This window comes from Xiphophorus couchianus, chromosome 18, assembly GCF_001444195.1.
Source record: "Xiphophorus couchianus chromosome 18, X_couchianus-1.0, whole genome shotgun sequence".
Lineage (NCBI taxonomy): Eukaryota > Metazoa > Chordata > Actinopteri > Cyprinodontiformes > Poeciliidae > Xiphophorus > Xiphophorus couchianus.
Genome location: NC_040245.1, coordinates 31,639,823 through 31,652,288, shown reverse-complemented (window position 1 = coordinate 31,652,288; position 12,466 = coordinate 31,639,823). Strand labels below are relative to the sequence as shown.

The 12,466-nt window shown below is 41.6% G+C and overlaps 1 protein-coding gene across 6 annotated transcripts in view; it reads right to left on the bottom strand.

The window, feature by feature from the left end:
• The window catches only part of sorl1 (sortilin-related receptor, L(DLR class) A repeats containing), a 195,780-nt gene that overhangs the window by 10,361 nt on the left and 172,953 nt on the right, over positions 1 to 12,466 (bottom strand). For 5 of the 6 annotated variants that reach the window (XM_027999187.1, XM_027999185.1, XM_027999186.1 and 2 more), the window contains one exon: positions 241 to 405. In XM_027999187.1, the coding sequence (XP_027854988.1) occupies positions 241 to 405 (165 nt within the window). The remainder of the gene's footprint in view (positions 1 to 240; positions 406 to 12,466) is intronic. The other variant, XR_003593165.1, reaches the window with a different exon arrangement.

The window sequence follows — 12,466 nt, the reverse complement described above, 5'->3', positions numbered from 1 at the left end:
GGAAACTTAAGAGGGTGGGGCTGGCATGCACAGCGTTTCGAACAGCTGAGTGGTTGCCATGGTAATACTTTTAAAAAAAAAACATATATGAAAGAATCAAAACAATACTCCAGGTTATGTTTTTGATGAGGGGTTAACATAACAATGTGATGTAAAGCTCAAAAAATGGATTTTACATGACACTGCCCCTTTAAAAGCACCAACATGGCAACGTCTCAGAGCAGAGTGACAGCCTCATACCAGGGGGGCATCTGGTGTGTCGTAGGGTGGCTGCCATTTCAGGGTGGCCTGTGTCTTGTCCACACGCACACGATGGAGGTTCCGCGGAGGCAGCCTCTCGTCAGGGATCATTTTCACCACAGCGTAGTCAGAGGGAGGACCCAGGAAGGGAGAGACAACCCGAGCCTGAATCAATATCATATCAATATCAATCATTGGTGTGAGATTATGTCTGTCCTGCAACTACACACCATACTGTCCGCTTTGTCACATTCAGTAAGGATACTAAAACATTCTGCTGCCCTTGCATCAGCACCATGTCTGTATAGAACTTTTCACTCTGGAACTAGAGCAGAACCTTATAGAACAGAACAGAAGTCTTCAACATGAGGGACCTGGAAGAACTGCAGGGTGTTGTGAGATTTCTGATTAACTAGACTTTTTCTTTTAACTTCAGAGTTAGTTATTTATATACACATTAACATGAAACAATGTGTTATAGTCTGATAAATCCAAGAAATTGGCAAAAATTATGGTGGTGGCAGAATTATGCTATGGGGATTACTTTTTTCTTCAAATGGAAGTACGGTTGTTTGTCAAGGTGGATAAAATCAAGAACATATTCAAATACAGAAAGTTCCAATTCTTTCAATGGTGGAAGAAAACTGACAATGAGGAGGAATTGGATTTTCAGAGTCCCAGAGTAAAAGTTACCACTGTAACTATGGTTCCATAAATCCCAGATGCCCGCCTGAGGCAGTGCTTCGAGCACTGAATAATCATTTTTGCGCATTCACAGGTTGAGTATTAATCACAGCAAAGTCACCTGACCTGTCGGTGACCAATGTGACTCTATATAGTCACATGACACTCAGCACTCAATCCCTCAACCTTCTCGTGAGATGCAAAGACATGCCCCTCATAGAATAGCATCTCACATTTGCTGGCAGTGGACAATCCTGCAAGGCATGAGCCATTGTGATCAAATCCATAACCCAGTGTGCAAGCTATGGCTCAGAAAGGGCCTGAAGTTTCAGTGAGTCCGCATAGCAAACAAAAAGGCCATTCATCTTTTGAAAACACAGTTGAATTGATATATGTGCCTTAAGAGCATGAACAGGGCACAGATGTTCAGAGGGGCCCCCGGTGTCAAACCGGGCAAGATGGAGTGGCTGGGTACATCCTGCCACCAGTGGCACTTTAGGAATAAATGCCACATCAGGCCACAGTGTGACACCTGAGCCCTCAAGGTTCCACCGTCAGCAGGGCTCAGGTATCAAGAGAGCCTGCAATTCCCCCACACGCTTTGCAGAAATCATTGGCAAAAGAAACGGCGTCTTTAGTGAGATCCATTTGAGGTCTGCAGATGTAAAGGCCTCAAGTAGGGGGGACCGAAGAACCTAAAGCACCAGAGAAAGGTCATACAACACAGAGCAGTTGGGGGGGTACGCAAAGTACCTCTTAAGAAGAGCACAATGTCTTTATTTTCCAAGCAACCATTCAATCAAGCATGCCAATAGGAAATATCATCCTCATATACTTTCAAGGTAGATGCCTGCAGGAAGGCAGGCATTACTGACCCCGTAGGGTGTCTGGGTCAGTATGTCAGAAGCTGAACACTGCACCGGATTCTGCCCTTCATCATGGCACCAGGTTGCAAAGATCGCCCATTTGTTAGCATAAACAGCTTGTGCGTAGATGATGCCCATCACTGCAAAAATTTAAATCTTAGTAAGATTAAATATCTTAACTTAAGAAGATTTATGCTTTTCTTTCTGACAAGATAATTTTCTCACCAAGAGGTTTTTAGGTTAGAATATTTTTTCTTATTTTAAGTGTTTTTGTAAGATATAAAAGCTTGATACTAAGAAAATATCACTTATTATGAGTAAATATATACTAGAAACTAGAATATAAATACTTACAAAGCACACTTGAAGTCTACCTCCGACCCTGCCAGGTCATATCCCAGCCCATGGAGGATGCATCCGTAAACACAACCTTCTGTTGATATGTGAGGGAACCAAGCAGGACCCCTGTTGTCGAAAACAATCTCGTCCTCCACTGGGACAAAGACCAAAGACATTGAGGCTCAACCCAGAGTCTCCTGAGACAATGAGTATTCCGTGTGGGGCCCAGATACAAGCCGTTCAACCTCATCTGAAGGGGGCACAATGACCATGGAGAGTTGGGTCGGACTCTCCGGTCCAGTGCTTAACTGGTTTGAATCCTACATAAAGAACAGGGATTTCTTTGTTTCAAATGAAAACTTTTCATCAAAGAGGTCAAAGGCCACATGTGGGGTACCCCAAGGTTCAATCCTAGGACCCCTCTTATTCAATATTTATATGCTCCCACTAGCTCAGGTTATAACCGGAAATAATATTAGCTACCATAACTATGCAGATGACACACAGCTCTACATTACGATGTCACCAGGTGACTCAGAGCCCATCCAATCACTGAACAGATGCTTAGAACAGATAAATGTGTGGATGTGCCAAAACGTTCTCCAGCTGAACAGAAACAAAACTGAAGTTATTATTTTTGGACCTAAAGAGGAACGATGTAGAGTCAATGCACAGCTTAAGTTATTACAACTGAAAACCAGCGATCAGGCCCGAAACCTGGGAGTAGTGATGGACTCTGACCTGAACCTCCTGAGCCACATAAAGACAGTCACAAAGTCGGCCTTCTATCACCTGAAGAACATTTCCAGGATTAAAGGACTAATGTCTCAGCAAAATCTAGAGAAACTCATCCATGCGTTTATCTTCAGTTGTATTGATTATTGCAACAGCGTCTTCACAGGTCTGTCCAACAAATCAATCAAACAGCTGCAGCTGATCCAGAATGCTGCTGCTCGCGTTCTCACTAAAACCAGGAAGATAGAGCACATAACACCAGTTTTAAAGTCCCTACACTGGCTCCCTGTAGCTCAAAGAATAGACTTTAAAATACTGTTGTTAGTTTACAAATCACTGAACGGCTTAGCACCACAATACATTAAAGATCTGCTTTTATTGTATCAACCTTCCAGACCTCTCAGGTCTTCTGGTTCTGGTCTGCTCTGCATCCCCAGAACCAGAACCAAACGAGGAGAAGCAGCTTTCAGCATCTATGCACCACAAATGTGGAACAAACTTCCAGAAAACTGTAAAACAGCTGAAACACTGACTTCTTTTAAATCTCAACTAAAAACCCACTTGTTTAGAATTGTATTTGAAATGTAATCAATTACAAATTTATTGATGGAACTTGACTTAATGATTGATTCTATATTGCATTGTGTTTCTGTGTTTGTAATGATGTAAAGCACTTTGAAATGCCTTGCTGCTGAAATGTGCTATACAAATAAAATTTGATTGATTAATTGATTGATTGATTGATTGATTTACCAGTCGATCTATGTTCCTACCCTCATCTATGGTCATGAGCTCTGGGTTGCGGATACAAGCGGCCGAAATGGGTTTCCTCCGTAGGGTCCAGGAGAAAACCTCCTGGATGCCTCCCTCGTGAGGTGTTCTGGGCATGTCCCACCGGGAGGACGGAAAGGAACACCTTGGGATTCCCCAGAGGACCTAAGAAGGGAGTCTGGGCCTCCCTTCTTAGGCTGCTACCCCCCAAGACCCGACCCCCGATAAGCAGAAAAAGATGGATGGATGGATGCATAGATGGATGGATCTCAACCTTGCGCTCGCAGAGGATAGAGGGCAAATAGGGGAACAGTGGTAAACACAGAAGCTACCATCTTCACACAACCACACCTGCAATCAATAAACCTGAGCGCCAGGTGTCAAGTGTATTGATTCACATGGGTCATCATTGGCAGGTCACAGGTGACATTGTTGTGAGTAATAGAAGATTAATCATTCAGTGCTTGAAGCATTGTCTCTGGGAAGAGGACCTCGCTGCAGCAAACAGTAAGGGGCAGGGACAGACCACATAACAGACCAATACCATATTTGGAAATATTACCAATGCACTTCAGAAATGGAAGGGATGCTATTTCCTATATTGTCTGTGGTCTCCCATTAAAATGATTTCACTTTAAAAATGGAGGTGATTTTTAGAAAGCAGTATTTGTGAATAAAACTTAGCCAGAGGATTAAATATATCATAATTTAACTATTCATCCCCTGATTGAAGACCAAATTTTGTTGTATTAAAACTTAAAGATGGAATAGATTTCTTGTACAATATACATTTTTGAAAATCTTTCTAAAAACATTAATGAAGTTGCAATTGAAAAAAGGTGCATTGTCTCAAACTCTCAGCCAGAAAATGCACAGGAATTTATATTTACTTTTATATTTATATTTGAATTTCTTTTGCAGAAAGTCATTATAGGGAAAACTTTATACATAATTATGAAACTAATATGTCAAGTTTTTTTTGCTGGAGTGGAATAGAAAGCTATTTGGTTCTTATTTTCTTTAGAGATATTCATCATGATTTTTAAACTATTGTTTCGTCAATAGAGGGAACGAAAATTGATGAATTTCTTCTAACATTTTTCATCTATAAAGTCACAACATTCATAGTTTGTCCTTTTAAAAGGAACTAAAATGTCCTTCTAAAAGGACATTTTAGTTCCATTAGTGTCTTTTATTTTCAAATGTAGTATCAGGCATTTTTTATATATGTGCCATATTGTCCTTAACTTGATCTTTGTTATTACCTCCACTTTATACCAAACTAACATTTAGCAGTATAAAAGAGATGGTTTTAAGAGTTTAAAAAAACGTGCCTCTAATTAGTCAAATGGCAGACTGTTAAATTGAATATTAGTACATTTTAATGTGTATTTTTGACATTTTGAAAATATGGCAAAGTTCATTGAGCAAGCTGTCTGTAGCAAAAAATAGAATAAAATCAGTTTTCAAAAGTAAAGTATTGAAATAGCTTTAGTTTCACTCTGATGAACATGTGTGATTACATAGAATTTTCAAACTGTTGGCAGTTTGTATTCAACAAGTCATAACAAAACACATACATCCAACAATGATTTAGGAAAGCAAAAATTATTTTACTGTACATTTAAAGTAATTTGCTTTGTTGTAGTTGTACTTTTTAGCAGCACAAATGCCTAAAACAGTGACCCGTCCCGCCATTTTGGAGCATACTGTCCCAATTCTCACATTTTTGCATGCTTGTAAACCAGCTCACTCGAACCCTTGTGTGCACTTGACTGAATCCACACTTCACAGAGGGGTGTAGGGTGAGCACTGAGCCTTGAGACAGGGCCTCACATTAGGTGCTTGCAAGGCTTGCCCAAGCTAACAATTAACGATGTACATCGTGTATCTATAAGACAGGATCCAAAGCCCCAACAAGCAAGCTGGAGACATGTTTTTTAACGAGAACTCACCAGACGCTGCCGTCGTTTCTCCGCCAGCTGTGGTTTTGGACCCAGTTTCTTGCCAACCGCCGCTTCTGTTTCTGCTGCCGTTGTCAAGCTTCTGGAGTTCTGAACCATGATTCAGAACCTAGGTTCCAGCATGTGGAAGCCCAGTTCCATCTCCGTTGGATAACCACAGATGAGACCAAGTACTTCCATGTAGTTGCTGTGTTGGATTCCGTTTTCACCCGCTGTCTGATGGGTCTTGCTAAGGAACCCACAAACCGCTAACAAATACAGTGCGCTCAAGGAGAATCTGCTTCAACTCTACCAACTGTCAAATGCGGAGCAGGCTGATCGCTTGCTCTCTCTGAATGGTTTGGGCTATCGCAAACCCTCCGATCTGACGGAGAACATGCTGGCATTACTTGGCTCGGGCAATGTTTCCTTCCTTATTACACGTGTTTCTGTTCTCTGCTTCTACCATCGCTGGTTCAGAGTGAAGGCAAAGCACTGCATTCCCAGTATTCGTTCATGGGTCAGGGAAATGACAGAGCCGGCACAAGCTGCTTTTCGTCATGGATGAGGTCTCTGGACAGCATTTCCTGGTGGACTCGGGTGCACAGCGGAGCGTTGTGCCAGTTTTGGCAGCGGACGTTTTGTGCGAAAGTAACGGCACCCCGATTCGCACTTTTGGATTGAGGTTGGTGACTGTGTGTTTCAATGGACGTCAGTTTCAGTGAGACTTTGTAATAGCTTCTGTGTCTTTACCTATTTTGGGTGCAGATTTTTTGTGTGCTTTTAGGTTATTAGTACCTGTTGCTAACAGCTGCTTAATGCTGCTTGTGTCTTTTGATACATATCATAAACTTGGCGGTCCTGCCATCGACCCCTCGCCAACAGCTTTTCACAGGTGATGAGTATCAGTGTCTGTTAGCAGAGTTACCATCTTTAGCAGTTCCCACAATTTCTGCTACCGTGGCAAAGCATGAGGTGGAACATTGTGTACCTACGGTCGGTCCACCGGTGTTTGTGCGAGCACTTAGTCACCGCTAAGTTTGTGATAGAGAAAGAGGAGTTTGCAAACATGGAGCGTCTTGGCATTGTACGGCCCTCCAAAAGTCCATGGGCATCTCCGTTGCACATGATTCCCAAAGCAGACGGGGATTGGTGACGCGGTGGGAATTTTCAGCGCCTTAACAACGCAACCAGTAATGACAGGTACCCAATTCCTTACATTCAGGACTTTTTGCCCACCTGGCTGGAGCAACCGTTTTCTCTAAGGTGAACTTGATGCAATGTTACCATCAGGTTCCAGTGCATCCCTTGAATGTACCCAAAACCGCAGTTATCACGCCTTTTGGTCTTTATGAGTTTTTACGGATGCCCTTTGGTCTTAAAGGCACAGCGCAGACTTTCCAGTAGGTTATGGATTCGGTCCTGCAGGGTATGCCATTTTTGTTCGTCTATTTGGACGACATATTGGTGGCTAGTCCCTCTGCGGAAGAACACATGGTGCACCTTCGTCAGCTGTTTGTTAGACTTAGTGAACATGGCCTGATCATGAACCCAGCTAAATGCTAGTTTGGACTGCCTGCTGTTGAGTTCCTGGGACACAAAGTGTCTTCTCAAGGGGCAGTTCCCCTACCTGTAAAGGTTGAAGCAGTTTTCGCTTTTCCCCACCCTCCGTCAGTGAAGCCCCTGCAGGAGTTTTTGGGGATGGTAAACTTTTATAACCGTTTCATCCCACTGGCAGCTTACCTCATGCACCCCTTGTATGAAGCACTTAGAGAGGCAAAAAAGGGGACCAACAGATAGAGTGGACCCCCGAGATGCAGGCATTCGATGATGCCAAAAAGGCCTTGGCTAATGCTGTGCTTTTGGCCCATCCATCTTCAGTGGCTCCTGTGGCTCTAACAACTGATGCCTCTGATTATGCAGTTGGGGCAGTTTGTGAGCAATGGGTGGATGGTGCCTGGCAACCCCTCGCTTTTTTTTAATCAAGAAATTCCGGGATGCCGAAAAAAAATATAGCACCTTTGACAGGGAAATGCTTGCCCTTTTTCTGGCAACACACCATTTCCGCTTCATGTTGGAGGGCAGGGACTTTACTGCTTTTGTTGACCATAAGCCTCTCACTTTTGCTATGGCAAAAGTTTCTGAACTGTGGTTGGCTCGGCAACAATGGCATTTGTCTTCCATTTCAAAGTTCACCACTGACATTCAGCATGTGGCTGGAAAGAATAATCTGGTAGCTGGCTGACTGTCCAGAGCAAAGGTTGCTTCTGTGCATTTAGGTGTGGACTATCTCGCCATGGCCACAGACCAACTGACAGACCAGGATATTCTGGTCTTTAAAGCGGCAGAATCCAGGTTGCATTTAGAGGAGTTCTGCCTTCGTGAGTGTGGCGCAACCCTTTTTTGCGATGTCTCGACTGGAAAATCTCGGCCTTTGGTTGCTACTAGTTGGCGTGGGCGGTTTTGTGATGCAGTTTATTCCCTTTCAAACCTGGGCGTTAAAGCTTCTGTTAAACTGGTAGAGGTGGCCAGGACTCCGCAAAGATGTACGAACATGGAAGGCTTCCTGTTTGGCTTGCCAGCGTGCCAAGGTGCAAAGGCTCCACTGGAGCACTTTCCTGTTTTGTAATGGAAGTTTGAACATGTGCATGTGGACTTAGTGGGGCTGCTTCCACCTCCCAGAGGTTTTACCTATCTCCTGAAGACGGTGGACAGAACTACTTGGTGGCCGGAGGCAGTTCCACTGTCATCAACCACTTTGGTTGATGTTACTTGGGCATTTTCTCCTCCTGGGTGTCCCGGTTTGGTGTGCCATTGGACTTGACCTCCGACAGAAGTCCCCAGTTCACTTCAGAGTGGTAGAGAGCCATGGGTTTCAACTCCACCGTACTACTGAATACCATCCACAGGCCAATGGTCTTTGTGCGAGGTTCCACCGCACAATGAAGACTGCATTGTGGACCTCGTTGGTGGATAAAAGCTGTATAGTTTGCCTGCCTTGGGTTTTGTTGGGCCTACGTTCGGCTCAAAAAGAGCACCTGCGGTTTTCTTTAGCTGAGTTGGTGCTGGGCCAGCCTTTGAAGGTGCCAGGGGAATTTCTTCCGGGTCCAGTGGGTTCGGTTGATTCAAAGGGGAGTAGAACAGTTCTAAATGGGGATTCTAGATCTTTTGCCCCATTGGCAGCACATCACTGCCTTCCACAGGTGTTTGTGCCAAAGGACCTAATGTCTGCCGAGTATGTATTTATCCGCCATGACTCACACCGCTCACCACTTCAGCCTCCTTACGATGGTCCATTCCGTGTTTTGGAGAGGGTACCTAAGGATTTTTTGGTGGAATTGGGGGGTAATCAAGAGAGTATTTCGGTGGACCGTTTGAAGCCAGCTCATGTGTTACCAGGGACACAGTTGAGTTGGCTCAGCCACTTTGTGGTGGTCGTCCCCCAGTTTCTTTACCTACTTTTCCGGGTCCTCCCCTTACAGCTGGTTTGTTCCCCTCAGGTGGACAGTTTGGTAGCAGTCAATCTGGAGAGTCTTTTTCAATTTCAACCCCTGTTCCTGTGAAAAGAAGCCATGGTGGCTGACTTATTAAACTCCCTAGTCGTTACCGTTAGGTATTTCAATTGTTTTGTTTGTCGCTGCTGTTTAGTTTTTCCTTTGTGTGTGTTTTCTTTTATGTACTTGTGATGTTGTTTCACATGTTATGTGTTTTTGACATTCTGTGTATTCTGGGGAGAGGCCTGTGTGGCGTATACTATGTATATATTTTACATCCGAATGTATACTTTTATTATGAAGGGGAGAAGGTGAGGTTAGAAGACACCAACAGTTGTACTTCATACTATTTTTGGTTTGAATTGGAAGAAAATGAGAATAAAACAAGACTCAAATTATATTTTCATATTTTTCTGCTGACTTCCACTGTCATCCTTTTATGGATACAAAGGTGAGTCTTAATTTAAAGTTCTTTAATCTTTGTGGCTAGCATTAACTTTAGCTTAGCAATATTCTCGGATATTTCTCTTATACAAATGTGCTATTTAAGTCTCTAAACATTCTTATTCTAACAGACAATGTTTTTACGTTACAGACCAAGTAATGGGGGAGGCCTTTTACTTCCGAAGTATGATCAAACACGAGAAGCCCCATAACTTAAAAGTAGGGCAGCACTGGTATTTTGTCAGAGTTCGAGTTCAGCCGATTGTTCAGGTTCAAAGTTGTTGCTATTATAAACATAGTTGATTGTTCCTTAGGGCCTCCCTGTTATTAGGCCCGAGCGGCGAAGCGCTGTGAAGGCCTATTGTAATCGTACTGTTTATTATTTTTTCCTCTTATTACTTTTGCATGCTTCTTGTGAAGAGCTCAAATGGGATTGTGTTTACAGCCCCCTCCCATTTTTAATTATTATCTTTCTTGACAAGACCAGTTTCAGTTTTGTTTTAATGTTGATTGTGATCTTTTTGTAATTTTATATCTTTAGAAACTGCTCTTTAAAGTTTCACTTAGTAAATGACTTCAGATGGGAAACATTTCTAAAAGATCAGAGTTCCTCACCAAATGTAGTCATAGTCAACAAATGTGAGTAATATTGAACAGTTCATTTATTTCAGTAGTTTGATTCACTAAATAAAATACATTTTCTAAATTAATTTATTTTTTTCAATTAAACTCGTGGTTAAGCCTTTATTTCTTTTAATTATGATAATTTTCTGCTTACAGCTGATAAAAGATTAGCGTATTACATCACATTAATATGGCAAACTGATCAATCTCATAAACAGACCTCATCAAAAAGAATATTCTAATTGATTGATTATGACTGTTTTTACTGTAAACACGTGTTCCATTTAAACACAGTATTTTTAACAGTTTTAAGGAGGGCACTCCATTTCGTGCCAACAGTTTGAAAGCAAAGTTTTAACAAAATGTAATGACTGAAAATAATCTCTCAACAGGTAGTACTCAGAGATGCAGTTCTGGTTATCATGGTGACATGTACTGTAGTTGTTCCTGTGTCTGGTACTGCTTTGTGCTCTGCTGTTCCAGACAGCCCACTTTTCCCAGCTCAGTGTCCCAGTTGTTTCTCTAGTTCACAGCTGTACTCAAACAGAACAGCAATGGCACAAACCCCGAACTGCTGTAGGTTTTAAAGCTGTGCACATGCATGACATGTTTAATTAAAAATAGTTCAGTGAGATGTCTGTGATGCATAGATATAGTTTTATTTCAAAATAAATTATTTTCATATAAAACTACTATGAACTAATTTCTTTGTGCAGCAACTGGATCCAGACATGGAAGTTCAAAAAATAATCAGACAGAAATGGGACTACTTCCATTTCAACATTTACATGCAAAAGTACCTCTCAGTGAGATGTGCAGCACATAACATGTCACATTCTCATTCTGTAATAGTGGTATCCAAATATTTGGCTACACAGGAACATTTTCTACCTGCATTGATTTGTCTTTTGATTGTGGGCCACTCAATGTCATTCTGGGGCTACACTTTGAACATGAATGTTCTTTGAGAGAGTTTAATAGCCCATCCATGTGTTGTTTTTGGGGGGGGCGGGAGAGGGGGGGGGTGTAGATTTAATTGAATTCAAAGTTCCTGCAAGTTCTTATAATTTTCATTTAGACATACCTTTTCTAAAAATAATGTTTCACTAAATGCAAAGAAATAAACGAATCTCAAGTTGCACTATTGTCAGTACCGCCTTAATTTAGTTTTGCTTTAGCTTTGTTACCAATATTATATAAAAACGAGTGTACTAAGAAATGCTTATTTACAGTCACATTTATTTATGAAATTTAATAACTTAAAGTGAACTACACATTCGTTCACTTCTTTTAGCACATGCATTGACGAAAGGCTTGTTTTGATAATTGATTAGCAGGCAAGACACTGTAAAAAGTTTGTTAATGGTGCCAACAATAGCCAAAGGAATAACTGAGTCTTGAAACTGAAAGAGCTTGTTTTCTTTAACTCTTCAGATTATCCGTTCAATGTCCACACGCAGACGTGCGACTTTCTGTATCTGGAGGACATTTTGACCTGGTATCTGCCTTTTTTTTGCTGAGAAACGGTGGACAGTACACAGTGCACTTCACACACTCAAAGATGAGGAATTCTTTATCTACCATTATGGTCATGTCCTCAGTAAGAAGATTAGCCAACCCTGACCTTATAAAGAGCTCTTTGTCTCATACTGATCCCTCATAGAGTGAAGAAACAAAGGTTACTGCACCATATGGACCCATTCCGACCAGACCTTTCATTGAGATTTTCATTGAGATTTGTATTTGGAGAACATCTCACTTTGGAGGAGAGGAGAAGCAGGAGTTTGGCATTTGAGCTCAGTACAATCTATTACTTGAATATCAAAAAAATCTTTGAAGTCATTATCCAAACTCAGCTGATGTCCTCTGTACCAATTCAGATACACAGAGAACCCAAAAGAGGGTACAAATAATTGGTCCATGAACAAATAATGCAGCTTACAGTAGAAGGGTGAATATTAAACTGGTTTGCTAGGAATCTTTTCTTTAGACCTGCAGCCAGGTACATCTGGATTAGGAACAGCTCATCAGTGGGTTGCAAGGAATGCCTCTGATAAAAGAAAAAGCAAAACCAGACATATATTTAAAATATCCAAAGAATCATATTTATTAAAATCAAAAGAAAAGTTAACAGTAGAAAAAGAGAAAACACGTGGACACATAACCAAGAACAGAATAATTAGCTTACCACAATTTTTCTGTTTGTTAAATTCTTCCTACTCATTTTCACTTATTTAACCCTAACCCTTATTTCAGTTTAATGAAATATATTACATACCGACTCAATAATTATCAGAAATTTGTGACTGAAAATAATACACAAGCA